This window comes from Ochlerotatus camptorhynchus, unplaced genomic scaffold (assembly GCF_037179485.1).
Source record: "Ochlerotatus camptorhynchus isolate MF236.1 unplaced genomic scaffold, CSIRO-AGI_Acam_v1.1 ptg000530l, whole genome shotgun sequence".
Lineage (NCBI taxonomy): Eukaryota > Metazoa > Arthropoda > Insecta > Diptera > Culicidae > Ochlerotatus > Ochlerotatus camptorhynchus.
In genome coordinates, this window is record NW_027041014.1 from 5,367,267 (window position 1) to 5,394,961 (window position 27,695).

A 27,695-nucleotide genomic window follows, 5' to 3' on the forward strand; every position below is an offset into this window, starting at 1 on the left:
CGCTAGCCATGTGTATTGCGCTGGATCGTTATGAGTCAGATTACACAGTAGCTGTGGATGCTTTTTCTAACTTGGTACAAGTTAGAATTTTGTTCAATTGATATCAAGTCGACGTAATGTAATGGAACATGATTCCCAGATATGATCAGTGTTGGCCAGGGGCCGTGCCCCCCACAAATCAAGGCCTGCGAGAGTCACACAATTGTGCTATCCATTGTCGAACGGTTGAAAGTCATCTAGAAATTTCGGTTCGTAAATCCCAGTCCTATCCTGATTTCAAATATGGTTTTGCGTTAAAGATTGTTATACCGTTCAGTTGATGGGAAGTGGCTTTCAAGAAACGCTTAACGCATCAACACACCAGTTAAACTTCATTCTTCAAATGCAGTTTTATTTCTCATAATAGGTTTCATTATTGGGTCTGCTGATGTCTCTCTATTTCCACGTGGTTCTACTAGAGTGTTGTGTAGTGGTATTATTGCATCAGAGGAAATTTGGTTGTTGTTTTCTTTTTTTTTAAACGTCGTTCATTTGTGTCATTATAATCATTTGCTTTTGCTTTCTATTATTGTTCGAAAAAAAAAAGAACTCCGTATGTATTTGCTTGTGTTTGAATATGGTGTGAAGTTTGAGTGGTTTGATAAACTTTTCCCTTAGTTCTCTGTGTAGTAGCAGCAGAAGTAGTAATTTGTGGTGAGATTGTGTTTTACTGTGACTGTGAATCGATTGATTCGGATCTTTCTTTGTTTTTGGTTTTCCTTTTGTTTATCATATGATGTATAATTGGGCTTTTTTTATAACATTTAATACTAAAATCATATCAATTTTACGGATCATACAATCATTTACCTCAATGTCTTTAGTTGCTGTGAATGTCAGAATATAAATGATAAAGCATTTTATTCTATACATAACAGTTTTTGAGTATTTGTTTCTTTAGTTTTTTTTTTATTCGAATGAATGTGTATGTTTTTCGTGTTACTCTGGTGTAACGTTTTAAATTTTTGCTTGGATTACATATGATGATAACATTGTTTTTCGGTAATATCATGAAATATTTATGATTTAACTATATATACCTTGTTGAATGCCTTATCGCTCATTCGCTCGCAACTCGCTCTATTACTCTGAAACTCATTCTGCCACATCAGTGCGGCTCACTCGTTTGCAATTTTCTGACTTTATTGTATTGAACTCTAGCTCTCAAGCACTTGCATCATGGCAACACAAAACCCGCTGGCCAATAGCAACGAAAAAGAAAACAGGCAAAACAAACTTAAGCGAAAACGTCAATCAACGGAATGACAGTTCGTATTTTTCAGTATCACTTGGATTGGAATATGTTTTTAACTGCATTTGCTTCAAAGTTTCAGTTTCGAAATGCTAATTTTTGATTATAAGTGGTAGCAGTGTAGAAAAGAAAACTTACAGTCCTACATCCGGTATGACCTTAGAAAGACCTTAGGCAACTTTCCGATGCGTTCAGCTGAACTTTCGTTTGTTTTTGTTTATGTTGTTGTTCTGTTGCTGCTCGTTTCAATCCTCTTCATAAAAATATCATTTTTCTTCTGCTGTCTGCTTTACAAATTTAGTCTAGTATGTACAGAAATAATTAACCTTACATTCAGTTTCTATCAAGAATATACTGCTTGTTTGCAATCATGTATTATCAGAGTTTTTCAAACTTTCGAGAACGTGGCTCTCCTTCCGATGTGAAATAATGTAAACAACAATGAGCATTGTTCTAGCACTACATCCTTTCTAGCATCACTAGCAGTTGACAACAAAAGTTGTTCGAGAAAGTAGGCTGTGATTTTTGTTTTTTTTTTTTTTTTATTATCTGACTACTTCGATTGATGAGTAAGCTGATGGAGTGATCTAAAAGCTCTGTCGTTAAATTCACAGATACGAATGACGAAATGAGTTTGAATGGAACAACTTTCTGGAAGAATCTCTTTGCTTGCACTCAGTCTGAATGACCGGTTCCCTTTTTAAAACTATTGCCTTCTTGCGAACATCCGAAATTTAGATATAGAGAAGATAAAGATAGGATATTTTTTTTCAATTTGCATGACTAGCGACTAAACTGTATGCTCTGCTCTTCTTTCTTTTCCTGGTAAATGCTTCAATATCAAAAGGAAACTATATAAGCCAAAAATTGTTTCTTGTGTTCCATGAATGAGATAACAATACTCTTTGGTTGAATAGTTCTCTTCTTGCCTTTAACTTCTTCTTCACCGAACGAATGTGGTTGTGGATCCTGCTTACTCTATGTAGATGTCCTCGATTGGATATGCAGTTTCTATGAACTTCTGATAGAATCGTTGAAAAGCCCTCCTGAAAGGAAATTAGAATCAGATCGCATTGCGCCTTGACGGTACAGGCGACAGAACTTACCCAACAGCTTCGGCGACGGGTCGCGTCGATTCAGTGCCCTGGAACACGTGGCACGCGAAGCGCTGCACCGTCGGATGTTTGGTGATGAATCCAATGTACCGGTGGTCCCGCGGGTGAAACGCACAGAACGACACGTTCTTCAGCGAGTAGAAATAGTCGATGCAAGGTCGTTTGTCCTTTTTGTTCTGAAATCATCGAAAACTCTTAGAAATGTGTTTCCCGTATAACGTCTTACCTCCAAGCACTCACCCTCGACCGATCGACCATCCGCAGTCCCTGGTCCGAAATCTCCAATATACAAGCTTGTGCTTTCGGTGACTCGGTTCCATCGCCGACAATCTTTCTCACAGCCTGACAGACCACCCCGGTGCCCTTGTGGGCCAGCGTTTCCACCGAGCCCAGATACCCCAGCAGATACCGTTCCCGCTTCATCTCCACCGTCGACGGGTCAAAGTCGTTATAGTCGAGATCCACGGCGTAGGCCGATGGGAAAATGCCCTGCCTGCCGGTTCGTAGATTCACCCCCTCGCACCACAAATCTTCTGCCTCCTTTTGCACGTAGATCGGATCACCAATCTCCACCTCGATCTCATCGTGATGCCGTGGGATGAATTTGTGCAGCCCCCGGTGAGTCGCTTCCAGCATCTCCAACTGACTGAACGGCACTCCACCGTACGGAGGCGGGAAGGGCGACGTGGCGGGGGAAGCAGCCTGTGGAGCCGGGGGCGACATACTCTTGAAGTCGTTTGGAGAGTGTGCCGTACTGTGGCCACTGTCCACGTCCCCCAGGCTCTGAAGCCGTTCGGAATCCGGGCTGGAGTCTTCGTCGAGCAGATAGCTACATTTCAGCGCCAGGAGCGAGTTTTGCTTCAGGAATGTGTGATGCGGGGTGGACTTTTTGGTGGCATTCAACTCATCGGCCAGCGATGTCTGTCCGGAGGACAGGAGCTGCAGTACGGAAGCTGGAGGGAGGGGATAAGTGATTATATTTTTGGTTGATATTTATCTTCTTTGCTTATGTTTAGGGACAGTGGAAATTCGCGACAAAAAAGGTAATTTGCGACATATGTGACATAAGGCCTGTACTCGAAAAAAATGCACCAGACAAAAGTGTTCGCCAAAAATTTATTTTAAGTCGGATTTTCTTAAAACTTTTAGGGAATGAACTAATACATATGGATTATGTTTCGGCATAATTACTTTATTCAATTTCCTTTCCATCGCTGAAAGCTCGCACCTTTCCCTAAAGACCCCTCATTACATTTTGTGCAATTGTGGAGCCGACCTTTTTGGTCACTTGGCCTTCATTATGGCCCAAAATCTTTCCACCGGACGAATCTCTGGTGAATTTGGGGGGCTGGCGGTTTTTGGTACAAAAACAACGTTATTGTCTCTGTACCAATCCAACGTCGATCGCGCGTAATGGCATGATGCCAGGTCCGGCCAAAATAATGTCTCGCCTCCGTGGGACCGCAGGAAGGGCAACAGACGCTTCTGGAGGCACTCGGTGCGGTAAATTTCGCTGTTGATGGTACCCATTGTTTACTCAGTTTATAGCATTTGCATATGGCCTGCCAGAGCAAGTATTTTTTGGCGAATTTGTCCACTTTCTTCTTCCTTATGTCTTCCGGAACATCAAACCGTGATTTGACAACGTAGAACTCCAGCCCTGGTATCTGCCTCTGCCTTGATGTAGGTTTCGTCATCCATAACCACACACATCGGTTTCGTTAACCACTCACGAAACAGCTTCCTTGCGCAGCTTCCGGACCTTGAATACACGAAGGCCAGCTCGTTTCATGCTTTGCTGAACGAACCAGGCGGAACACTTTGCCTTCAGAGCCGCGTCGCGAATCGAAAGGTTCGGATTACGCTTGAAATAATCCAACACCTTCCGGGCCTTCACAGGATCAGCTGTTTTCGATTTTCTTCCACTTCCAGCCTGCCGCTCGGTCGTCTGGAACTCTTTAAACGATTTTACCACCCGAGACACAGTTGTATCAACAATCAATACGAAACTAACGATTTTAAATTGGCTCACTACTTGACTAGCCTATTGGTCCCAAGCAAACGATTAACGTACCCCATTCTAGTCGAAATTCTATTACTACACTATGTTTGTTTTGATTCGCTATGAAATTTTGACAGATAAAATGTGGGGTTAGTGGATTTTCCTATGTTTCGAGGGGTGAATCGATTAACTTGGGACCGAAGATAGTACCAGAGCTGAGCCAAAAAGTTGAGCACGTTATTTCTGGACCTTCTAGTCTTAGAGTTACCTCTATGGTTGTATGGGTGATTCCCAGTTGTCTTCCGATCCATCTTATGATCGCAGTCGGATTTTCCATGACGGCGCGAAAAATTCTCCGGCGATTTTCTTCTTGTTTCTATGACATCTCAATAACCACTGAACCAATTGTTATGAAAATTTGCACATGTAAACAATTCACTCCAAACTAGTTATACCCTGATTTACATCAATTTTTACCCACGGATAAAAATGGTGCATTTTTTTCGAGTACAAGCCTTACATACGGCAATATTGAATTCAAAAAAATCATAAAAAATATAACATTTTCTTCATTTAAACAACAATTTAACAAGAGTTATAGCTCGAGAGTTTAGTTAGATTAGTTTTTAAATATTTTTCCGTCAGTTTTATTTTATTTTAGTGAAATTAGGGTTGTCTTCGAGAGGAGCGTCACATCTAAATCGCAATTCTAGATGCTCGAAAAATCTCACACCAGCGAATCAATCTACGAAAAATTATCATTCATTTCTCGCATCTCCTTGCATCGTGCATCATCTTTTTGCAGGAAGTCTTTAGAATCGTCATCAATCTTCTATCTATCTACTCAGCGTGCGTGCAGCTAACCACAGCAAAACAACATCTTTCATAAATCGTATATAGAGTCACCCTCCTCGGTTGTCCCTATGATTAGGGAGTTCACAATATCAAGTTTAAAGCAACTTAATTAATAAATAAATCATTTAAGATAAAGAAGCAATGCGAAATTTCAATCCTATCCCTCACCGTGCAACATTTTGAAATCTGCATCATCAAGCCTTTTTTCAAGATGGCGGGTTTTAAAGGCCTATATTATTGAAAAAAAAGAGTTGAAACTGACAAGATGACAAATGAACAGCATCATTCTGATTCTGGTCAGTCCCAACATTGTTTACTCAATTTTGGATAGCCCTACTTTTGACGGATATGAGTAGATCCTACTCAAATAGGGTTGTTTAGAAATAGCGTAAACCCTGCGCTGCTTTTGTCCACAAAATGAGCAATTCGCATATTCTTGATCTATTCCATGGACTGCCGGTAATCTGACAACTTTTAATCTGAACACTATAGACCTGTGCACGGGTGAACTTTAGTTCATCTACTGAAAAAAAAAGTTGACACAACAGCGGGGCCCTGTTTACTAAAAATGAACACATGAATAATGCTCGCGTAACATTTGAAAAGGGCCTATCAAAGGTCCTTTTCACGAGAACCGAAGTACGCCCACACAAACCAAGAGAACTATCGGGAAGGGGAGAATTTCCTCTGCTCGATGGTGTGTTAGTTTTCGTGAGCGTATTCGGTTCGCGCGAAAAAGGCTTAACAAGTTTTGTTTACATAAGACCCGTTTCAAATGTTACGTGAGTATTATTCATGTGTTCATTTTTAGTAAACAGGGCCCCGCTGTTGTGTAACTTTTTGTCGAGTGAGTGAACTCAAATCCATCCGTGCACTCGTCTATTCTGCACGTCGTGCAAACCCGGGACGGTACTTGACAATAGACCTTTTTGACGTTAAATCATCTTTCTCTATCTAGCACACATGGATGAATGCACGATTTGTTTTCCCACTAATCTGTTTCCCTTTTGCTCGCACTCGTTCGATTTAAATGGTGCAATAGTGGGCGCCGATTAAACGTCAAAAAGCTCTATAAAGCTTCTCACTCTTCTTAATGTTTTTGATGAATGCCCGTCGAAAATTAGTGCATGGTGTTCGACGAAGTTGACCAATGATGCAAGGATTACAGTATGATTCTTCTATTTTTATTTTTATTTGATTCGGAGCTTCTACCGCAGTTTAACACCTTGTGGTCATTTTTGCTTAACACAATAAAAACAACCATACACAAACAAGAATATCCATCGCTTAAAGCACGCCGTGAACCCTATTTTCCAACAACAACAACATATTTATCAACAATTAACAACGCCATTGACGTCAACATTGATTCCGGCATCACTGCCAGTCAGAGGGGTGTGATCAGCAACCCCATCATTGGACCCCATTATTTGAATGAAGTATCGTTCATCGAACACGCATGCACAATGTATGAGTTGGCTCGTGTCTAATCTGTTCCGGTCTAATTATTTTTATCTACACGGAGAAAAAATACTACCCAAAATTTGAGTTCTTTTTACTTAATATTGACTTCAGCCTCTCACTTGCACTCGTTATTGTTGTCAAAAAAGGAAAAAGAGATTCGACCCAACGATATAGTTCAGCCCAATAAGCTACTTTTGAGTAAAATGCATATTCTCAAATTTACGTGAATTAAACTTAATTTTGGGTAGAATATACTTAAGAGTAGGTAATTTTTTTTTTGCTGGTGTTAAATGGAAACTACTATATGCGATTTACTCAAATTTGGGTTATTGGGCTGAACCCCGGAATTGAGGGAAAAGTACTTAATTTTGGGTAGTTTTTCATCTCCGTGTAGATAATAAATTTCTATGGTTTTGACAGATGGAATCGCTGCACATTTGAATCCAGCGTTATGGATTCTCGATCAAGAGATAAGTTTAAGTTTCATGTCGGTTTGTCAGCGGAGGAAAAAAATTCTCTGAGCATTACCTTTAAACATCTCATTGGGTTTATGCATCATTCTCATTCGTACAATCTCTATCAGAACTGGTACAAACATGAAGAAAATGTGGAAAACCGAAAATATAGGAAGATCAAGCATGGATGATTCCCGCATGGTGAAAAAATACTACCCAAAATTTGAGGTCGTTTTACTCAATTTAGAGTTGAACCTCTTACTTGCACTCGTCATTGTTGTCAAAAAAGAAACGAGAGATTCAACCAACGATATAAATAGTTCAGCCCAATAAGTTACTTCTGAGTAAATTTCATATTCTCAAATTTAGGTGAATTAAACTTATTTTGAGTAGAATATACTTAAGAGTAAGTTACATTTTTGCAGGTGTTAAATGGAAACTACTATCACAGACAAACAGACATAACACTCGCAAGTTGTTCATCGAACAAGCATTTAACGGACAATTTAAAAGTATCGTAGTTGGTAGTACCGCCACTTGTGGCGCGCATAGTCAATTCCCTTGCGTCTGACGTTTAAACACTACCGCCATCTGTTCAGCGTAGTGCCCACCACAGTGTACTCAACAGATGGCGGTAATGTTTTAACGACGATGTTTTACAGTGAGAAATACTCAATGTGTTATGTCTGTTTGTCTGTGCTACTATATGCGATTTAATAAAATTTGGGTTATTGGGCTGAACCCGGAAATTGAAGGAAAAGTACTAAATTTTGGATAGTTTTTCATCTCCATGAACATTTCAAAAGGTCCTATCTGCTCTGATCGATTCTCTTCATAGACTTTCTCTTTTGATAACCATCACTATGAAAACAGATTTTGCGCTATTTTTACCACATAGTCTTGAGTATTCCTGCCCCGTAGAATCAATGAAAAAAATAAAAAAAAAAAACAAAGTTTTGAGAATATACCTTACCGTGCACAAATTTGCAATCTTCATCATTAATCCTTTTTTTCAAGACTGCTGGTTTTAGAGGCATGTTAGGTGCTAGATAATAGCTTCTTTTATCAAAATTAGTATTGAAAGTACCGTAGATCCCAGCTTATATGAACGATACTCAAGGGGTAAGTTATTCAGCACATTGTGCCGGGTACATTCATCGGCACACCTTTGGCATACCTTCAGCACACCTTTGGCACAATCTCGTAATCATTGGATTGTTGTAAATAAAATGGGAGCACTGCTGGACAACTGTCATTGAAGTTATTCACAACATTACGTGCTGTTTGACTGTATATTAAGGCACATCTTCAAATAGAATATACCAGAGGAACTCAGATCAGCAGTTCACTTATAGATCTAAATACAAATGTAGGTTCTAGAGTGGGCTCAAGAGAAAGAGGCAGTTATTCAGACCCCATTAGTACCCTTAATTCAAATAATGCTGCAACTTTTACAAAACAAATTACAGAAGTCTATTCATCATCCTTTATACTCGGTCTCCTACAATGTTCTCCACCGATTCCAACTCTTTCCGGTCGCTGATAGACCGTTGCTTTTCACATCACGAAAGGCTAGGTTTTTACTATCCTATGACACAAAATACCAAAATTTCGCACACCCGCCACTTCCGGCGTCATCCTCAATCCGATTTATGTTTGCGATTTCAAAGCAAAACATTCAAGATGTCAGAAATACCGGGTTGCTGGGCTGGGTATTTTACGAACAATCAAAGCTTGCTCTATGACCGGCACAATCGGCACACCTGCAGCACACTGACAAAAAAGATGACCCGAGATTGGTGTGCGGAGTGACCTACCCCTTGACGATACTTCATTCTTATGAACGGGGTTCATGTTTAATTTAAACTTCTAGTAATCCTATGAGCATCAAATAAACGTGATTCAAATCAATCTTCTGAAAAACCTCCCAGATAACGCTAAAAGACGCTTGCTTTAGACTTATTCATTTCCTTACTAGAAAACCAGAAAACCAAAGTCCATTCAGGCGACAGGTCAAAGTAATAGTAGCCATTCAAAAACCTGACAAACCAGCGTCTGACCATAACTCATACCGTCCGATTACGATGCATTCGTGCATTAGGAAATTGTTGGAGAAAATGATCCATCGGAGACTCGATCATATGAGAATATGAGAAAAGTAAAGATTGGGTTCTCTCAGTCTATTGGTACTACCATTAGGGTAACTCCAGAAGGTCCCGAAGAAACGTGCTCAACTTTTTGGCTCAGCTCTGGTACTCTCTTCTGTCCCAAGCTAATCGATGCACCCCTCGAAACATAGGAAAATCCACGAACCCCTCATTTTATCTGTAAAACTTTCATAACGATTCAAACCAAACATAGTGTAGTACTAGAATTACAACTAAATTGGAGTACGTCAATCGATGTACTTGGGACCAATAAGCTAGTCAAGTGTGAGCCATATTAAAATCGTTAGTTTCCACCGGTTGGTACAACTCCTAGAATGTTTAAAATTTTCGTCAATTTTCCTCATTTCCGGCAGATTTGTGAGGTTTTGCACAGGAAACCATCAGGAAAATTTACGCATCGCTTAGTTCCTGCACTTTTGGCGATTATGAGTGAACTAAACTCAAATTTGGATCGTTCTCATTCGCCGTGTGGGTGTTGCGCCGCTGGAGCGCGCTCCCTCCAAAAATCAATACGAAACTAACGATTTTAAATTGGCTCACCACTTTAGTAGCCTATTGGTCCCAAGCAAACGATTAACGTACCCTATTCTAGTTGAAATTCTATTACTACACTATGTTTGTTTTGATTCGCTATGAAAGTTTGACAGATAACATCAGGGGTGTGTGGATTCATGCAGAACATGCAGGGGTGAGTGAAATAGCTTGGGACTGCTTGGGACCGTTGTTCTGGTACTGAGTGAGCCAAAAATAATAATGATTTTCTTCGGGACCCAGTGGTCTTAGAGTTACTTCTATGCTCCCTCGTTCGTTCCTTTATCAGCTATTTTACGTGACGTCTTGATGACAGTTCCTGGCGGGCCACTCGAACGCGCTCGAGGTATTGTTATTGTTTACGTCTGATGTTTTTGATTTGATTTTGGTCGTGTTATGTCAACAAATCGGCCCGCTGGTAAACGTCAAAATAGGTAAAGAAAAAAACACGCTTTCCTGCAACGCTCCGCTCAACGATGCACGAACACTGTACCAAACCACCGTCCCCTGTTCGAATGAAACTTCAGACCATTCAAATCGAAACATCGAAATCGCCTTTTCGAATGATAGCTGCAACCGGATGACGGTTGTTTTCAAATCAGATGATTTTCCTCTCGAATACAGGATGAACATTGTTATGAGAAAGGATAGGGCCTTCAGTTGGAATGCGTAATGCTCTTAAATTGAAATGCATTTGGTATTGGTTCAGCCCCTAAATGCAAATCATTCAAAACAATGATGTAAATAATTCTATCGAACGTCATTTACTGCTCTGAGCAGACAAACGAGGTGGAAGCATAGGCATCGCTATCAGAGGTGGAGCGAACATCGGTAAAGCGTGGAAACCATAGATTGTCTATTTCGTGGTGGAGGAAGTTTCCTCTACCAACAAGTAATTTTTGAATCCATGATGAATGGCTGTTCATGGCTATTCAATATGGAAATGTAAACAATCAAATTGATAATCTAATCTAAAGCATTTGTAAGTCATCTTATCCTTAAATTGTTGTCCTCTGAGCCCTGTATGTTTTACAGCCAATTTTCAAATAAATATCATCCTTTATTTAGAGGACAGTCATATAGATGCTCATCAGTTAATGACGACCCTAATAAACGAGAACCATACATGAACGATATCAGAAATCGTCCAACCATATTACATATGATTTGGATGATATCCCGAATAGGTTGTTAGGCGCTTCTTATGGTTATTTGTTATTCGGGAAATTCAACCATAATAAAATCATCCGAAATTTCGATACAAAGGGCTCGAGCAATACAATAATCAGTCGAAATATTGCGGATGTTTTCGTTCAGTGAACAGAACAGTCATTCAGCTATACAAAGTGTCAAAAGATTTCATGGTGGTGTGATCACGTGCTTTAACCATAGAGGTAACTCTAAGACTAGTAGGTCCGGAAGAAACGTGCTCAACTTTTCGGCTCAGCTCTGGTACTCTCTTCGGTCCCAAGCTAATCGATGCACCCCTCAAAACATGGGAAAATCCACGAACCCCTCATTTTATCTGTCAAACTTTCATACATAATAAAAACAAACATAGTTTAGTACTGGAATTCCGACTAGAATGGGATACGTTAATCGTTTGCTTGGGACCAATAGGCTAGTCAAGTAGTGAGCCAATTTCAAATCGATAGTTTCGTATTGATTGTTGCTTTAACTCTCGCATTTCGTGTCGAAGTGTAGATTCAATAGTGATTAATTGTTGTTACGTTGTTGTTTATAAACGTTCATTTGTAACCAAGTCGGGTAGAACAATATTCGCGTTCGGAAAGCGTCGTAGGACAATATCACGGAACATCACGGACTCCTGAAGCTGACACACTCGTCTAGGAAACGCATCAGACGATAAAAAGAACAGGATCGTTCCTATGTTCTCGAGTATCGCTAATTCATTTGGGTATGGATACTCGCTTTGCTAGAATTTATTAGGTTGTAGAATATCACCTTGTTCATTTACAGAACATTTACATAAATTGGGACTAGACCGGTACGGCATGCCAGGTCCTTGAAATCGGATCAGCAGGTTTCAGTTGCGGAAAACGGATTTCATCGAACATCATTCGTAATCTTGTTTGGCAACTCACTTTGGGTCGTTATCCGACATTGTTACGATATGCCCAGCCAACCGTAGTCACCCGATTTTCTCATTCGATCTAAATTTCTTAACTTACAAACCTGCTGCAATGCTACTTAATGATTCAATTCTTTTCTACGGTGGTTCAACAATTTCCGAGCTAAATTCAATCTTTTCAAAATTAGTTTAACATTTTTAGAAGTGAGACCAAATCAAAAACGATTTAGGAAATTCCAAATTGCGGTGACACTTTTCAAAGCAGATTCAAAACTGAGTGAACTTTTTTTAAGTTAGTTCAAACTTTCGAATAAGTAATCAACATTTTTCTAACTGAGTCTAAACTTTTCTGTAATGTTATTCAATTCTTTTTTAAAGGTGTCAAAACTTTCCTGAAGTGATCCAACATATCCCGAACCCAAGCTTTAAAGAATCGATCGAAGATTTCTTGCTTTGATTCAACTTTTTCCGAACTGAATCCAAACTTTTCAGAACGGGTTTGACATTTTCCTAAGTGAGCCCCAGATTTTTGTTAATTGCTTAGGCTTTTGGCAAGGACACAATCTTGTTTAGGTCATCTAGCTTTCCTAAAAGCGTAGAAAGTTTTCCGAAGCTCCGATACTTTTTTGAGCATACATATTCCAAACGGAGTTCAACCTATTCTGAAGTGGTTCAAGACCTTCCTTAGGAGGTCCAAACTTTTCTGTTGAGTGATTCAATTATATTTAATGTTAGTCTGAGCTTTCCTGAAGTGATTTAGTTTACTTTTAACGTAGATTCCACTCCCCTAGACCCCTTCCTCGTTCTTGTGAGATTCACATCCTTTGAAAATTAGGCTGAGATTTTATAAACCTTTGTGTGTTCATACCCAACGGTAGATTTTTTTAAGCAAGCACAATTGTGGAGAAAACTGGGTTTACATCCACAAACGTACTTATTTTTATAGAAATTTGGGTTTCTTGATCAGCCAAGTTGGATTTCGGCTCCGTCCTTTGAAAAACAGGCTTGAAATCTATAGAATAAACCTTTGTGAGTTCATACGTGATGGTAGATTTTTTTGAAGCCAGTTTGGATTTTGGTTCTATCGTTTGAAATTTGTGGTTGGATTTTATAGAATGGAACTTGCTGTATCCATACGTGCAGGACGAACTTGGTTCATATTCACAGAAGTTGGTATAAAAAAAAAAAAAAATCTGAACTGATTCGAACTGAATTATGCCTCTTATTTTTGTATTATTTGTAATAGAACTTGCAGAATCCATACGTGAGAGTTGAATTTTTCAATAATTTTGAAAACCGAGTTTGGGTTTCCTGTTCAGCCAAGTTAAATTTTGGCTCCTTCCTTTGAAAAATAGGCGTGGATTATATAGTATTACTGAATACAGTCGTATTTTCATAGAAATTTGGTTTATGGTTCTGCCAGGTTGCATTTCGGCTCATATCTTTGATAAATAAGATTATATTTTATAGAATGGACTTAACTGAATCTATAAGTGTTGGTTGAACCGGGTTTGTAATTCCCCAGTATTTTTTTTAGAAATTTGGATTTCCTTTTCTGCTAAGTTGGATTTTGATACCGTCCTTTGAAAGTTATGCTTGGATTTTATAGAATGAACCTTGCTGAATTCAAACGTAGTTATGATTTTAAGCCAGGTTTAAATTGACAAAAGTACGTATTTTCATTAAAATTAGCATCTTCAACTATTAAAATTTAGTTTTTATGTTCAGTCAAGATGGATTTTGGCTCCTTGCATTGCAAGGAAGGTCCACCTGAATCCATACGTCTAGTTATATTTTTTGAAGCACGCACAAATTTGGTGTTGATCATCAGCATGACATAAGCGGTAAAATACCAAAGAATAATACAAAAAAAATTGCATGCAAAATACTTTGTTAATAACAAAAATTTATATTTGGATACCTAAAGACTACCTATGTATTGTTATGGTAAATTGCAATTGCATAATTTGGTTTTCGAGTGGTGGAGTTATTTGGTATTATTTTTTGGTATTTTACCTCTTAGGGAACATGCATAAATGACGTAGCATTTGAGGGGGGAGGTGAGGGTTTCAGAATTTGTGACCGTCCATGTATTGGATATAGCCAAATACGCTACGAGGGGGGGGGGAGAGGTCTAAAATTGATCAAAAATATGCAACGTCATTTATGGATGCTCCCTTATGTCAAGCACATTCATACCAATTTAAGGTATCGAGATATTCGTTCCTGCTTGGGAAGCAAAGGTTAAAAAGTAATGTAAATGTTTGAAATATACGGTTTAGATGTGATGTGAAACGAATTTTGAATGTTTTATTTTTTATTTGACTGGTGCGAGCATTGAGCGACAATAGAAAAACTTGCGATTTTTCTGGCCTTATTGTGTTTCACTAAAAAAAAAAGTCTAGCCCAAATATTCCCTCACCTAAGCAACTACATACTTACATTTTCTATTTTTTGGTATCTCCGGCAGCTTGCGCCTTCGCCGTTCGACCTGCCCGGGTATCCACGGCAAGGAACTGGTCCGCGCCAACTGTGCCGACGTCGTGTTGCACAGCGCCAGCTGCATGGAGCATTGATTTTCCTGAGCCATCGTTTCTGCGTGCAAATCCTGTTTGCCAGTGGTATTAGTTTTGAGTCCGTCGCCGATTTCGTCATCTTCGGCGGCACTGCTACTGCTGGTGCTAATGGTCGAGATGTTCTGAATGATTTGCTGCGTCTTGCTGGGGGTTGCCTTCAGCACCGAGTCCGTATCGCTCATCAGGTCCTCATGGTCCGAGCCATCGCTGCTCTTGGACGATGGTGTGTCCTCATCGAGATCCACGTCCGGGACGAGGCTGTGGATGGAGAGTGGAAGTGAAATCAAATTGCGAGAATATACGCTTCGGTTGTTGCAAATTTGGAAACGCCACCGGCTAATGGACTAGGGATGTTAATTAAAAGCCAATTTATTTAGACACCTCCGCTTGTCAATATCAGGTGAACGAACGTGACGAAGTGTTTATGGTGTGGAATTGTAGGGAGGATTAGGTACAGTGTGTCTCAAAGTTTAGCGTACAGCTGTTCATAGGAGCTGTATGTGGACATTTTAATAGACAGATTTTTGAGATTTTGGCTTCTGGCTTATCAAATATTTATCGTAGGGTAGAGAAATAGTTCGGCATAATTTCCCATTTTAAACCTTTCGAACAAAACATATCAAATATTTTCATGATTTCGGCGTAGCCAAGTCAATTATATGTTTGGTAACTTACATTACATCAAAAGTTGCCAAACAAAACCTATAAGAACTCACACCCATTTTTCACAACAACGACAAGCGCTCCGACCGAATCCATTTTACCATTCCATTTTTAACATTTTGTCTGTACCTCTAAATTAAAGCTAAGTTCTTTGTGAAAATCCTTCAAAACGGGTATTAAATCAAATTCGAAATATGTCTCAACTAAGAGGCAGGCGTATCAAGAAGACATTAGCATGTACACATATTTAAGAAAACATCGTTTTGATTAATTATTAAGATTGTAAAAATTGTCTAAGATCATATTGACCCCAAGATACAGATAAAGGGTTAACTTCATTCGTACGCCAAAGTGTATTCAATGGTGTTTCAATGTGTTGGGACGGAATCAGAAGTTGTAGGCCAAGTTTGGGTGTTAGATTTTGAAAATATCTTATCAATTTGTGACTCTAATCTAATGGTATGTATGGAAAGGTAACTCAATTTGGAAAACACTTGTAGTAGCAACATTCCATTTTGTGTAAAAATCCACTCGAAACAGAGAGGCAAAGTGCGGGTGTGCTTAGTAAGCAAAACATTAGATCTAGGTCGGATTGGGACTATCTGGTTGAGAACACTCAGAGTTATTTTGAAAAAAAAAAACTACAATGGACAGCCCTATGGGGTCGTACGCAATGGTGACGTAGAACTACGTGGTCTTATAATAAAAGTTATTTGTTAACTGCAGCAGGAGCTTGTGTTTTGTGCAGGAATAGGAATTTGAGCGGAGTTCTCTCTGTTTATACTCTTTAGTATGACTATGATTGCCCTGAATAGAACCTTTTGATATGAATTTTGGTTCTGTCATGTTCAGAAATTTAACTTTTTTGGAAAATCTTGGTGCCCTGAAAAAGGCCGATGGTAGTACAGGCTTAAAGCCTTTGGTCAAGAGTCTCGGCCCGTCTGCTGCTGGACAGGGGTTAAACTGGTGTCTGCAACAGGTGGGAAGGTCGCAGAATATCAGTGTCCACTCAGCTAAAGCTCCTCCCCTTTTTAGTTTTTCTCGTTGAACTCTTTCTCTCAACAAGTTAGTAAATCTTAGCCTATAGCAGAAAGACGCTTAATACTTTTTTCGGCGAATTTATGATCCTGTTTCACGTCATGGTTCTTCTCTATGCCTGTTCAGATAGATTAGAACTTATATTTATTTTATCTACTGCGCTTAATCAAACGAGTAGAAAGAAGAAGGGATGTCGGTTACGCGCTCGAATAATTGAAAGTTCGATAAATATTTAATCGAATAGCTGGAAATATTTTTACGATTAATCGTTCATCGAATAATTTGACTTTTAGGCATCCCTAGAAAATAGTGTTATTTCATGTTTTTTGGTGATCCTTCGGAAATGTCGAACAGTAGAATTGCAACCAGCAAGTCTAACCCAAGAACCAAAAGCGCTGCGATGCTAGTTTTCATTGCTATGACGACGACTGAATTAAAGGGCTTAGAAGCAGAGGAGTGAAAGTCAATTCTCTTCATCGATTTCCTCTTTTGGTGACCATGGCTTCACTAACCTATTTCGCACTATTTCTGCTATGCTCTTCTATCATCCAGAGCAACAAACGTATCAATGAATGTGTGTGTGCCGTTGAGTTATTAACGAAACAGAATGTCGATGAAGAGAATCGATCAAAATCATTTGCTTTCAAGTTTGGTTACAAGATAACAACTCTGGAGAGCATTTTGTGTGGTTCTGGATATGGCAATGCGTGTGCAAAATGTTACGAAATTTCATCCTTCCTATTCGCACACGCCCGAATATCGGAGGCGAATGCCACTTCGACTTGTTTCGTCTAGAAACGATTCTCTGATGACTGTGTTCGGGAAGCAGCATATGTATGTATGTAATTGGTTGATTTGTTAGTTATTTCGACGCTTTTGGACAATGCTTGGCATATACCACTTTTTGAATTATGAAAATCAATAGTCGGAAGCTATCGATGCGTAGAAATATTTCTATTCGATTGGTGATACAATTATTGAAATTGGTACAGGGGCAGCTGAGTTATTAGCGATCAAAATCTTTCATAATTTCGTTACATGTTCCATTATTGGTTTTCACAACGTATACATTGAAAGTACAGACGTATTCCTACGTCAAAACTCATTTTCTTAAAATACAATTAACCAAACTCTTTGAAATTTTGCTCATGTGTAGCCATAATAAAGATCAACAAGCCAATAATTTTACTAAAATCCGCCCACTAAAAAGGTGAAAATCGAGTGTTATACTAACAGTGTTCTAACGTCAAACAGGCTCTGCCAATAAGTTCAAAACTATACCGATAAATAAAACAAATCTCGATGAACATTTCAAATGGTCCTATCTGCTTTGATCGATTCTCTTCATCGACTTTCTCTTTTCATAACCACTGCTATGCAAACAGATTTCTCGCTAATTCTACCACATAGTTTGATAAAGGAGGTTCTTATCTAGCGTCCAAAACGTCAAATACAACAGGGAAAGGTTTTGCAGCTGAGTTATTAACGAAAGAGAAAGTCGATGAAGAGAATCGATCAAAGCAGATAGGACCATTTGAAATGTTCATCGAGAAATCTATCAATTCACAGTGTTTTAAAAATATATTCATTCTAGTGTAGGCGCAATTTTGCGATGCACTGTAGGTACAATCCCAGTGCAGCGTTTAAGATGGAGGAACGATGTTGGTTTATTGGATGGGAAGTGGAAGATGGGATAGATTATCCCTGGCAGATGATATCAACATACATGTATAGGAGAGTAGAATAGAGCATAGGATATCGAGATACGGATGGCACAGGCAGGTCTGAGTTGTTCTCGATGCGCTATTTTGTACACTTGCTGGATGAAATGAATGCATACATAGTGATAGTAAAAGAAAACTTGTCCTGTCGTTTGTGTGGCGTAATTGCGACTCTAGTGACCTAGTTTGTTTCTCCTCGGCATTGTCCTCGGTAAAGTGAGGTAGGTAATAGGAAAATATTCTGTTGCAGATAGCTTTATTAAAATTTTGATAAATTATGATTTTTTAAACAGAGCTGGTAATGTTGAAAGAACCACAGATCAGCTTTCCAACAGCGTTCTGAGTGGCCGATATTCAATTATACCGCCGCAACGGATATCTACAATCGACCGATGCTGTCGCCAAGAAAACACCAATTCTAAGCAGAAGAAGATATCTTACCTCCCACTCATTCATCCACACGCCACAACGGTGATAAACATGATACAGCACGAAGGAACACTGAGATGGTTGATGTCATCGGAGGAGGTACTAAATTTTCCGAAATCAATACCGTGCGACGACGGTTCGACAACTATAAGGCGTCTGACGTTTTTCAGGACCTTCGCAATCCCTTGCGGGTATTCGAGAAAATTCAGACACCCCCACAATTGCTCGCTCAGTGCAGATGGTGTAAGGCGCGAGCTTTGCTGTGCTCTCGGAAATGTTCATGAATAGATAGATGTCGATTGTTTGCTCTTCTGCTAAAGGCCGGTTACTTTACTGCGATGAAAAGAACTGTTCTGTGTGACTTCCACGACTATTTAGGTTAAACGTGAGGCTGTGTGATGTCACTGCTGCAGAGAAGTTGAACGAAATTCAACGAACGGAACAATGAACAAACATGTTCGGTCTGCTGTGGCGGAAAAGTTCTTTCTTTATACAGCTTTCCCCTGACGAACGCGTTACCTGCTGAGTTCTATGATTTTCTGCGAGTGACACTACTCACATGCAGACCGACTGGTTGATAACCCGCCGAGAAAAAACGATGGGTAGAACTCAGTGGGTAACGCGTTCTTCTGGGGATAGCTGTATACACAAAGGGAGGGCATTTGTTCCACTTGAAATGAGCCTTTTTGGATGTTATTTTCATGCTTCGAATTTAGGCATTTATGGCGTTGACTTTTTAGTTTCAGGGTTTCCAGAGTATGTCAGCAGAGATGTCATACATTACGGTACGGTACGGTACGGTTGGATAAATTGTCCTCTTGGAATTTCGAGTTTTTCGTAGCTTTTCCAACCCTTTAATCTCCGAATTAGGAATGGGGAAGCTATGGATAAAAATTGCCTTCAAATTAAATGACTATTTCACTTTTCAGGGACTGACTAATCGCAATTTTTTTAAATCCGATTTGGAACCAGTTCCAACCCAGTTCGAAAAGGAACTTTTTGTCGGTACGAACCTCGAAACGAGGTAGGTTTTAAAAACAAACGATCAAACTGAAGTTTACCAGAAAATAGGCAAGTTGGAACTGAACCACACACAAATTCGGTATAAGTTTTACGCCTATCATCAATGTAGGTTAGGTTACTTTATAAACTGACATAAGATCAAGCCCTAGAAACTTCCTCAAAGTACCGAGGCTGCAAAATGCGTGTCGATTCATGATTGACATGGCTGGTTATCAACAATGCAATTATCAATCGTTATGATTCAGCCACCATTCGAATGTTGACAGGATTGGTCCTCGGCAATTAGATTACCAAATTTTAAGATTGATCCACTATTGTATGTAGGTATGACTATCTTCTTATGAACGAAGCAGACAGGGATCAGATTTGACTTATGGTTGGCCAGTCGGCATGGGAAAACCCGTGAGAGGTGGCTCTGCGGAAATTCAGATCCATCGGGAAAACGGTCAATTCCTGAATGTAGACCTAGATCTGCGATTTTTTTTCTAAATTGGACGCAATGATGAGTATAGAGCAAATATGCAATCACCATGTCGATTCTGTTACCGGGTGGCTATAAAACGGTCCTATGGATAAACGAAATCGCCGGGAACAATTCCTAAAAGTAGACCTAGAGACCTGCGTTTTTTTTTCTTAATTGCATACAGTCATGAGTAGGGTAGAGAACTACTTCGGCCTAATCGCCCATTTAGGGCCTATCGAGCAGAAAACTTCAAATAAAACCATGATTTCAGAGTTAACAAGTCAATTATGCGGTTGGTATGATACTTTAGATAATAAGCTACGGAACGAAGTCAATGAGAACGCGTGATATGAATGTTTGCACCTATTATTCCCAAAAACAAAAGAGACTCTCTGACCGAATCAATTTTCACATTCATCCGATAGGCCGAAGTGAATTCAATTGCGTTTCAATGCGTTAGGCCGAGTTTAGAATCCGTAGGCCGAGTTTGGCGTCAAGAAGCAGTGTTAGACTTTTGACAATATCTCAACGATTGGTTTCTTTTTATCAGTCTTCAAGGTGCAGCATAGCACTGATGTGCAAGCAGGCTTTTGCACTTACCTGAGCATTCGTTCTATGTTCACGCATGCACTCAGGAAAATGATCTTGCATCCCAGCATGAGTGCAATGTTTACGTTCGAACATCGCTTGCTTCAGCGTTTGAAAAACATCGTTCGTACTCAAGCGCAGCAAGTCGCCGTTAGTTTTCGGACTCAGCTTTGCTTTCCGTTGTTATTGTGTGAATGGCAAACGCGATACATTTTCAGCATGGTGGAAAACTAATTTTTATCCGAATATCTATTATTGGAAAGAAGTTACTGCCCCGGAAGCGGCTGTTATTGTGAAGCTATCATGTGCTATCAGCTATCAGCTGCCGTAAGTAAATTTCAACAAATCCCATAAATAATTCTCCAACTGGTTATTTGATGTTGTGTTTCACAATAATACGAATTTTATTATTTGGTTCAATAAATAATTTACTAAATAATTTTCTACTAAACCTTGACAAAAGTGGACGAACTTTGCCGTTTAGTTCAGAGGACGTTTTAAATATGTCATGCACAATATTTTCAAATTGTTAACTGACCTCGTATGTCACGCATCTTTCCATACTTATCATGTAAGGCCCCTCCCCACTTTTTGTTCCCTCTGCATATCGTTTTACTCCATTACTATTGAGAAATGATGAAGCATTCGGTTTTGATACGGTCATTCTTGTTTTCATAGCAAGGAACCGAGTTTAATTGAAATGTTCCTTCGAAGAGTTAGAGCATACTCTAAAGGCATGCCCGTTTGTCAGACAAAATCGTAATTGACAGACATACAAAGAAATACCGTTGTACTCCTTTAATAGATTACCTCAAAAGAGATACTAGCTTAAAGAAGTACAACGGTAGTACAATGTAGTATGTCTGTACAAGGTATTAGTTACAAAATCAAGAAATGACACCGATATTGACCATGCATCAGTACCCTAGTTTCAACCACTTTACCAACTTCACTGATGTGCATTACTTAAGCATTCTCTCATACACACACCTCAACAACGTTCATGTCCGCATATCGTTTGCTTCAACGTTTAAAAAACATCGTTCGTATTCAAGGCGTTGGCGTTGGATAGAATGAATGATATTAAAAATAATTATAAAATGGAACAATTCAAGCTCGGACCATGAACTTTTAGGGTATCTGACTAGCATGTTCACCTCTCGTCTGTTATTACTCTGAAAGATGTGTTGGCTAAAGGCGTATAAGAAGCGTTCATCGATTTCGTCTGCGCTTTCTGTTGCAACATAGCAAGCCTCAATGTTCACACTTGCGTGCAGGTACGAAGTATCACGTTCGATGTGCAGAGTACACCTGAGTTCGAAAGGTAACACGCGCGTTCAATGAACGTGCACTGAAGAAATTGAAACTCAAGCTCAACGCCGTCTATGTTTCGTGAAGACTGCTTTTTATCAAAGCTTACGATTTGTACGGAAAGGTAAATACATTTGTAAGCCATCAGTAATAATAACATTCCGTTTGGTGCTAAACTGCGCTAGATTAAGAAAGACTAAGTGCGGGTTGTGCTTAATAGGCCGGAAATGGGGTAGTTAACCCTATATTGAAAATATGCCATCATATCTATTCCTTAGACGGGTAGCCAAAAAATGGCCCTATATGGATTCCAGAACCATCGGAAAAATAGTCAATTCATGAAAGAAGACCAAGAGATCCTCGATTTTTTCATAAAATTAAATGCAATTTTGCATATAATCATGAGCATAGAGGAAATATGCAACCACCATATAGATTCTGCTTCCGAGTCGCCAGAAAAGGGTCTTGTGGATATCTGTAATCACCGGGATGCTTTTTTTTTTGTTTATTAATTTATTTGATAAGGCTCAACCGAATTAACTTTACAGAGCCGAGGATTCTTGGTCACTATACAATACATTTTAAAACTATAGTCAAAAGGTACAACACAATAAACACTCGATCTTCCGCTATCCAAAAAGCCTCCTCCATCAGAACTGGAGCCGCTTCCAGAAGTTTCATTGTATGCCAAATTGTTGTACGCCAACGAGGGTCAGAGCGCGTCCATTGCAGCAATGGACGCAAAATGTGGTCAGCACTCACACAATCATCACGAAACGGTTGCTTTCCAAAGTCGACGACGCATCGACCGAAAGAACTGCTGATGAAGAACAATGAGGAGGACCACACAATGGTTGCTGCCGAGAAAACAGACGATCGCGTAGCACACATCGAGAGTGGCCTGCTTTTGTCGACAGCCGAGTGAACACTGGATCACCGGGATGCTACCGGTGGTCGAATAGAGAACAGTAGTACGTGCGGATCTATTTGCTTTTTATTGAAGTGTTACTACTAAATACCTAAAGCTACAACAAATTTAAACAGGAATTTTCAGTGCTCAATAAACCTTTAAATTTTCTACCTTGTTTGACTCTTATTCCTCTTCGATCCTTGTTTGAACTCTAGCCTACCTGGTAATCCTTCTTGGATATCGATTTGGAAAATTCCTTTTCGATCCTTGTTTGAACCCTAGCCTACCTGGTAATCCTTCTTGGATATCGATTTGGAAAATTCCTCTTCGATCCTTCAGATTCTTATAGTAATCTGCTTGGAAGTCGATTAGGATAAAAGTTTTACTGCTGCCATGGCGCCTAAGCGCAAATGAAAAGGGCAATCTCTTGTTCCCCTTTTCGATGAAATTAATTTGAGCAATCAATTTGATTTGCTCACGGATGATGAGAATGATCCATCATCCAGTAAAAATTCTAGTAAACTTTCCCGGCTTAATGCCAAGAAGGAAAAGATTCCCCCTATTGTGATAACCACTACCGATTTCCATGCTCTTCGCACGGAACTTTTGAACTTCGTGAAATTCAATTTTTCACTGCAAATTGGCCGTCGGGGTGCATGCCGTGTATTGGCTGAAACCTTGGACGAATTCAAATGTCTTCTCAAGTATCTATTTATTTATTTATTTATTTTCACCAACATTTCTTAAGAATATTTATAAAAAAAAATCTGCTATTCTATTTTTACTTCTTATGAGTTATAATTCCGTATGGAGTTAAAATATTGTTTTAGTTTATGCCGAGTCATTGAAAAGTCAATGGTTTCGCAGTATTGATTGTAAGACGCCAACATGCGATTTAATGGCCCAAATTTTGCATAATTTGTGCGATGATGGGTTATAGCAAATAAATTTCGATTTCTGAGTTGTCGAGTAGGTGCATAAAAATTTAATTTTGACAAAATTTCTGCTGACTTAATGCGCTGCGAAACGACATCGTTTACAAACGAAACCATTGCATATTCACGTCGCTCTTTTAATGTTTGTATGTTTATAAGCATGCAGAGTGCTTCATATGATGGAAGAGGAAATGATGTCTAACCTAATTTACGAAGGGCATATAATAGAAATTGTTTTTGTACTGATTCTAATCTTTCTTCGTGCGTGATTGAAAATGGAAACCATATAATGCTGCAATATTCCCGTATTGACCTCACATAGGCAATATATAGTGTTCAAAGTGTTTTTTTTTTTTATGTTACTTCATACGCGAAGTTAACGATTTTCAGAGTTGGTTGGAAATGCTAACATGAAGCTTTAGTGTGATGATTTATTAGCTAGAGAATGATCTTTAGAAGAGGGTAGGTGGATAGTTCCGTTAGAGTACGGCAGTATGAAAATTGAATAGAAGTTGAAAATGAGCGAAGGGCCATTAAAGCGACAGTTTTCAAGATAGACGCACATTTTTGCCTAGCCCGTACGATGTACGCTAGAACTATTCCACAGCCGCAGTCAGTTTATGAGCAACAAGAGGGACGCACATTTTTGCCTGTGGACTTGGAGACATACTTCAAGTCCCCGCGTACATCGTACGGGCTAGGCAAAAATGTGCGTCTATCTTGAAAACTGTCGCTTTAATGGCCCTTCGCTCATTTTCAACTTCTATTCAATTTTCATACTGCCGTACTCTAACGGAACTATCCACCTACCCTCTTCTAAAGATCATTCTCTAGCTAATAAATCATCACACTAAAGCTTCATGTTAGCATTTCCAACCAACCCCAATATATAGTGTTTTAATTGTGCAAGGGTCCTGAAAGTTATAGCAAATGCGCTTGATAAAGCCTAGCATGTTATTTGCCCTGTGAATAATTGTAACATTTTTCTACATTCTGCTTTCCTAATGCAATTGAAATGTTTGATAGTGTTTTTTTTCTGCTAAATGATATTAAGTTGCATTTTTTTTACGTTCAGTTCTAATAGACTTTTTTTACACCATGTGTAGAATATGTGTATTTCATTCTGGAATATATTGATGTCTTTATCATTTCTTATTTCCAAAAAAAAGCTTCATGTCGTCGGCATAGATTAGCATTCTTTTTTTGAGAATGAAGGAAATGTCGTTTACATATACAATAAAAAGAAGAGGTCTCAAATGAGAGCCTTGGGGGACTCCTGAGGTGACTTAAATTGGGGTCGATTTCTTTCCATTGAATTTAAAAATTTGTTGGCGGTTAGTTAAATATGATTCAAGCCATTTAAAGAGTCCTGGCTCAATTCCAAACTTTTGACGTAGGACTACATCTGTGAATTCTATATGGGGGTACACTTTGTGAAAACCGAAAATGGAACATGCAACAAAATTATGAAAGATTTCTAACTTTAATAACTCAGCTGCCCCTGGACCAATTTCAATAGTTTTATCACCAATCGAACAGAAATATTACAACGCATCGATGGCAGTTGATTTTCCACAGTGAAAAAGAGGTAGATGTCAAGCATTGTCCAAAAGCGTCGAAATAACTGACAAATCCACCAATTACGTACATGCATATGCTGCTTCCCCAACACAGTCATCAGAGAATCGTTTCTAGACAAAACATGTCGATGTAGCATTGCTGCTAACCCAAAACTGTCATCAGAGAGTCGTTAATAGATGAAACAAGTAGAACTGGCATTTGCCTCTGATCTTCCGGCGTGTGCAAGTAGGGAGGATGCAATTGCGTAACATTTTGCACAATCATTGCCATATTCAGAACCACACACTCCCAACGACCACACAAAATGTTCTCCAGAGTTTTAATCTTGTAACCAAACTTGGAAGCAGGGTTGCAAGTGATTTTGATCGTAACACATTCATTGATACACCCAACCGGTGGATGTAAGATTCGCTTACAATTATGTGTGATTCATCATCAGAGGATGTTAGTGGAGACCGCATGAACCGAGGATGCGATATACCTAGCTGCGGTCCGATGTAAGAAAATTGGAGACCGAAAAATGTGGAGTGTATTAGTGAGTTAAATTAATTATGTCGAAAAAAATAGAAAGAAGGTTGCCGACAGGACTCGAACCACGGACGTTGTCTATCAGACCTGTGCTTTCTCCACTGCTCTCTCCCCCTGCTTCTGAATATGGTTAACCTAAAAGCAAACATGAAGCGCTCATTTTCTCGCATGCTCGACTTCGTATGCTTTTTCTGCTGGAGAGATTCGAGACAAGTGTGTGCGTCGTTCTACAATGTTCTACAATGTGCGTCGTTCTACAAGCTTACTGGTATAGTCGAAAGCGTAGATGGAACACGAAATAAAAAAAGACAAAAAAAAAACCATTACATCGCCTGCATGGTCAATTTCTAACATTCGTTGCGATGTTCATGAACAGAAGATGATAGGAAACGGAACTAACATTCATTGTAATAGATTTTTGGTTTGCGTGTACGTTTGTTGTTCTGGATGATAGAAGAGCATAGCAGAAATAGTGTGAAATAGGTTAGTGAAGCCATGGTCATCAAAAGAGGAAATCGATGAAGATAATTGACTTTTACCCCTCTGCTTCTAAGCCCTTTAGTTCAGTCGTCATCATATCAATGAAAACTAGCATCGCATCACTTTTGGTTCTTGGGTTACACTTGCCGGTTGCAATTTTGCTGTTAGACATTTTCGAAGGATCATAAAAAAAATGAAATTATACGATTAAAAATTAATCGTAAAGATTTTTCCAGCTATTCGATTAAATTTTTAACGAATTTTCAATTATTCTAGCGCGTAACCGACATCCCTTCTTATTTCTACTCGTTTGATTTTGCGCAGTAGAGAAAGTAAATAAAAGTACTAATTTATCTGAGCAGGCATACAGAAGAACCTTGACGTGAAACAGGATCATAAATTCACCGAAAAAAAGTGTTAAGCGTCTTTCTGCTAAAGCTTAAGATTTACCAACTTGTAGAGAGAAGGAGTTTAACGAGAAAAACTAAAAAGGAGAAAAGCTTTAGTTGGGTGGACACTGATGTTCTGCGGCTTTCCAACCTGTCGCACCCAACAGTTCAACCCCTGTCCAGTAGCAGACGGGCTGGATGGGATTGTCCGGTACGATCTGCTGTTCCAGCAGCCAACATGTCATCATCATCTTTCAAAGGCTTTAAGCCTATTTCAGGGCCACCAAGATTTTCCAAAAGAGTTACATTTCTGAACATGACCCAGCTAAAAATCTTATCAAAAGGTTCTTTTCAGGGCTATCATAGTCATACTAAAGAGTATACACAGAGAGAGCCCTACACAAAACACAAGCTCCTGCTGCAGTTAACAAATAACATTAATTATATAAGACTACGTAGTCCTACGTCACCATTGCGTACAACCCCATAGGGATGTCCCTTGTAGTTATTTTTTTCAATTTAAAGAGTAGTATTAGAATGTCAATTCGGTCAAATGCCTTGCTAAAGTCCGTATAGAGGGCTTCTACGTGGTTTCCATTATCCATTGCATTTAGTGTATAGTCTTCAAATTCAAGTAAATTTGTCGAGGTCGAACGTCCTTTAAAGAAGCCGTGTTGCATTTCAGTAATTCTATTTTTAGATTTGGAATGCAAGAGATAATGCCTATTCCACGATAATTACGTACGTCAGCTTACTGGCCGGATTTAAAAATATGTACTAAAAATGAGCTTTTCCATATTTTTTGGGAAGGTTCCGAATTCCAGCGACATATTAAAAAGCCAAAACAATGGAGCAGTGAGTTCCAGTGCTAGACTTTTTAAAAATACTAGAGGAGTTCCGTCAGGTCCAGGAACTTTTGAGGCGTCTAATTTCTTTAAAGCCTGCAAAATATCCTGCACTTGAAGTTGATTGATGCCAATGTTCCTTGCACATTCTGGATAAAATGCAAAATAATCGCGGTCACGATCTTCTTCGGAAAATGTGGTGTTGATTTCTTGAAAAACAAAATTGCAAAAAGATTACATTT

General features: G+C 39.2%; 1 protein-coding gene across 1 annotated transcript in view; it reads right to left on the reverse strand.

Annotated features, from left to right (window-relative positions):
• Positions 1–370: 370 nt before the first annotated feature.
• Positions 371–27,695, reverse strand: part of Aplip1 (JNK-interacting protein Aplip1) — a 35,458-nt gene continuing 8,133 nt past the window's right edge. The window contains exons 2-5 of the mRNA XM_065236134.1: positions 14,416–14,807; positions 2,647–3,359; positions 2,398–2,582; positions 371–2,337 (exon numbers count right to left, since the gene is read on the reverse strand). Coding sequence (XP_065092206.1) covers positions 2,265–2,337; positions 2,398–2,582; positions 2,647–3,359; positions 14,416–14,807 — 1,363 coding nt within the window. The 3' untranslated portion in view covers positions 371–2,264. The remainder of the gene's footprint in view (positions 2,338–2,397; positions 2,583–2,646; positions 3,360–14,415; positions 14,808–27,695) is intronic.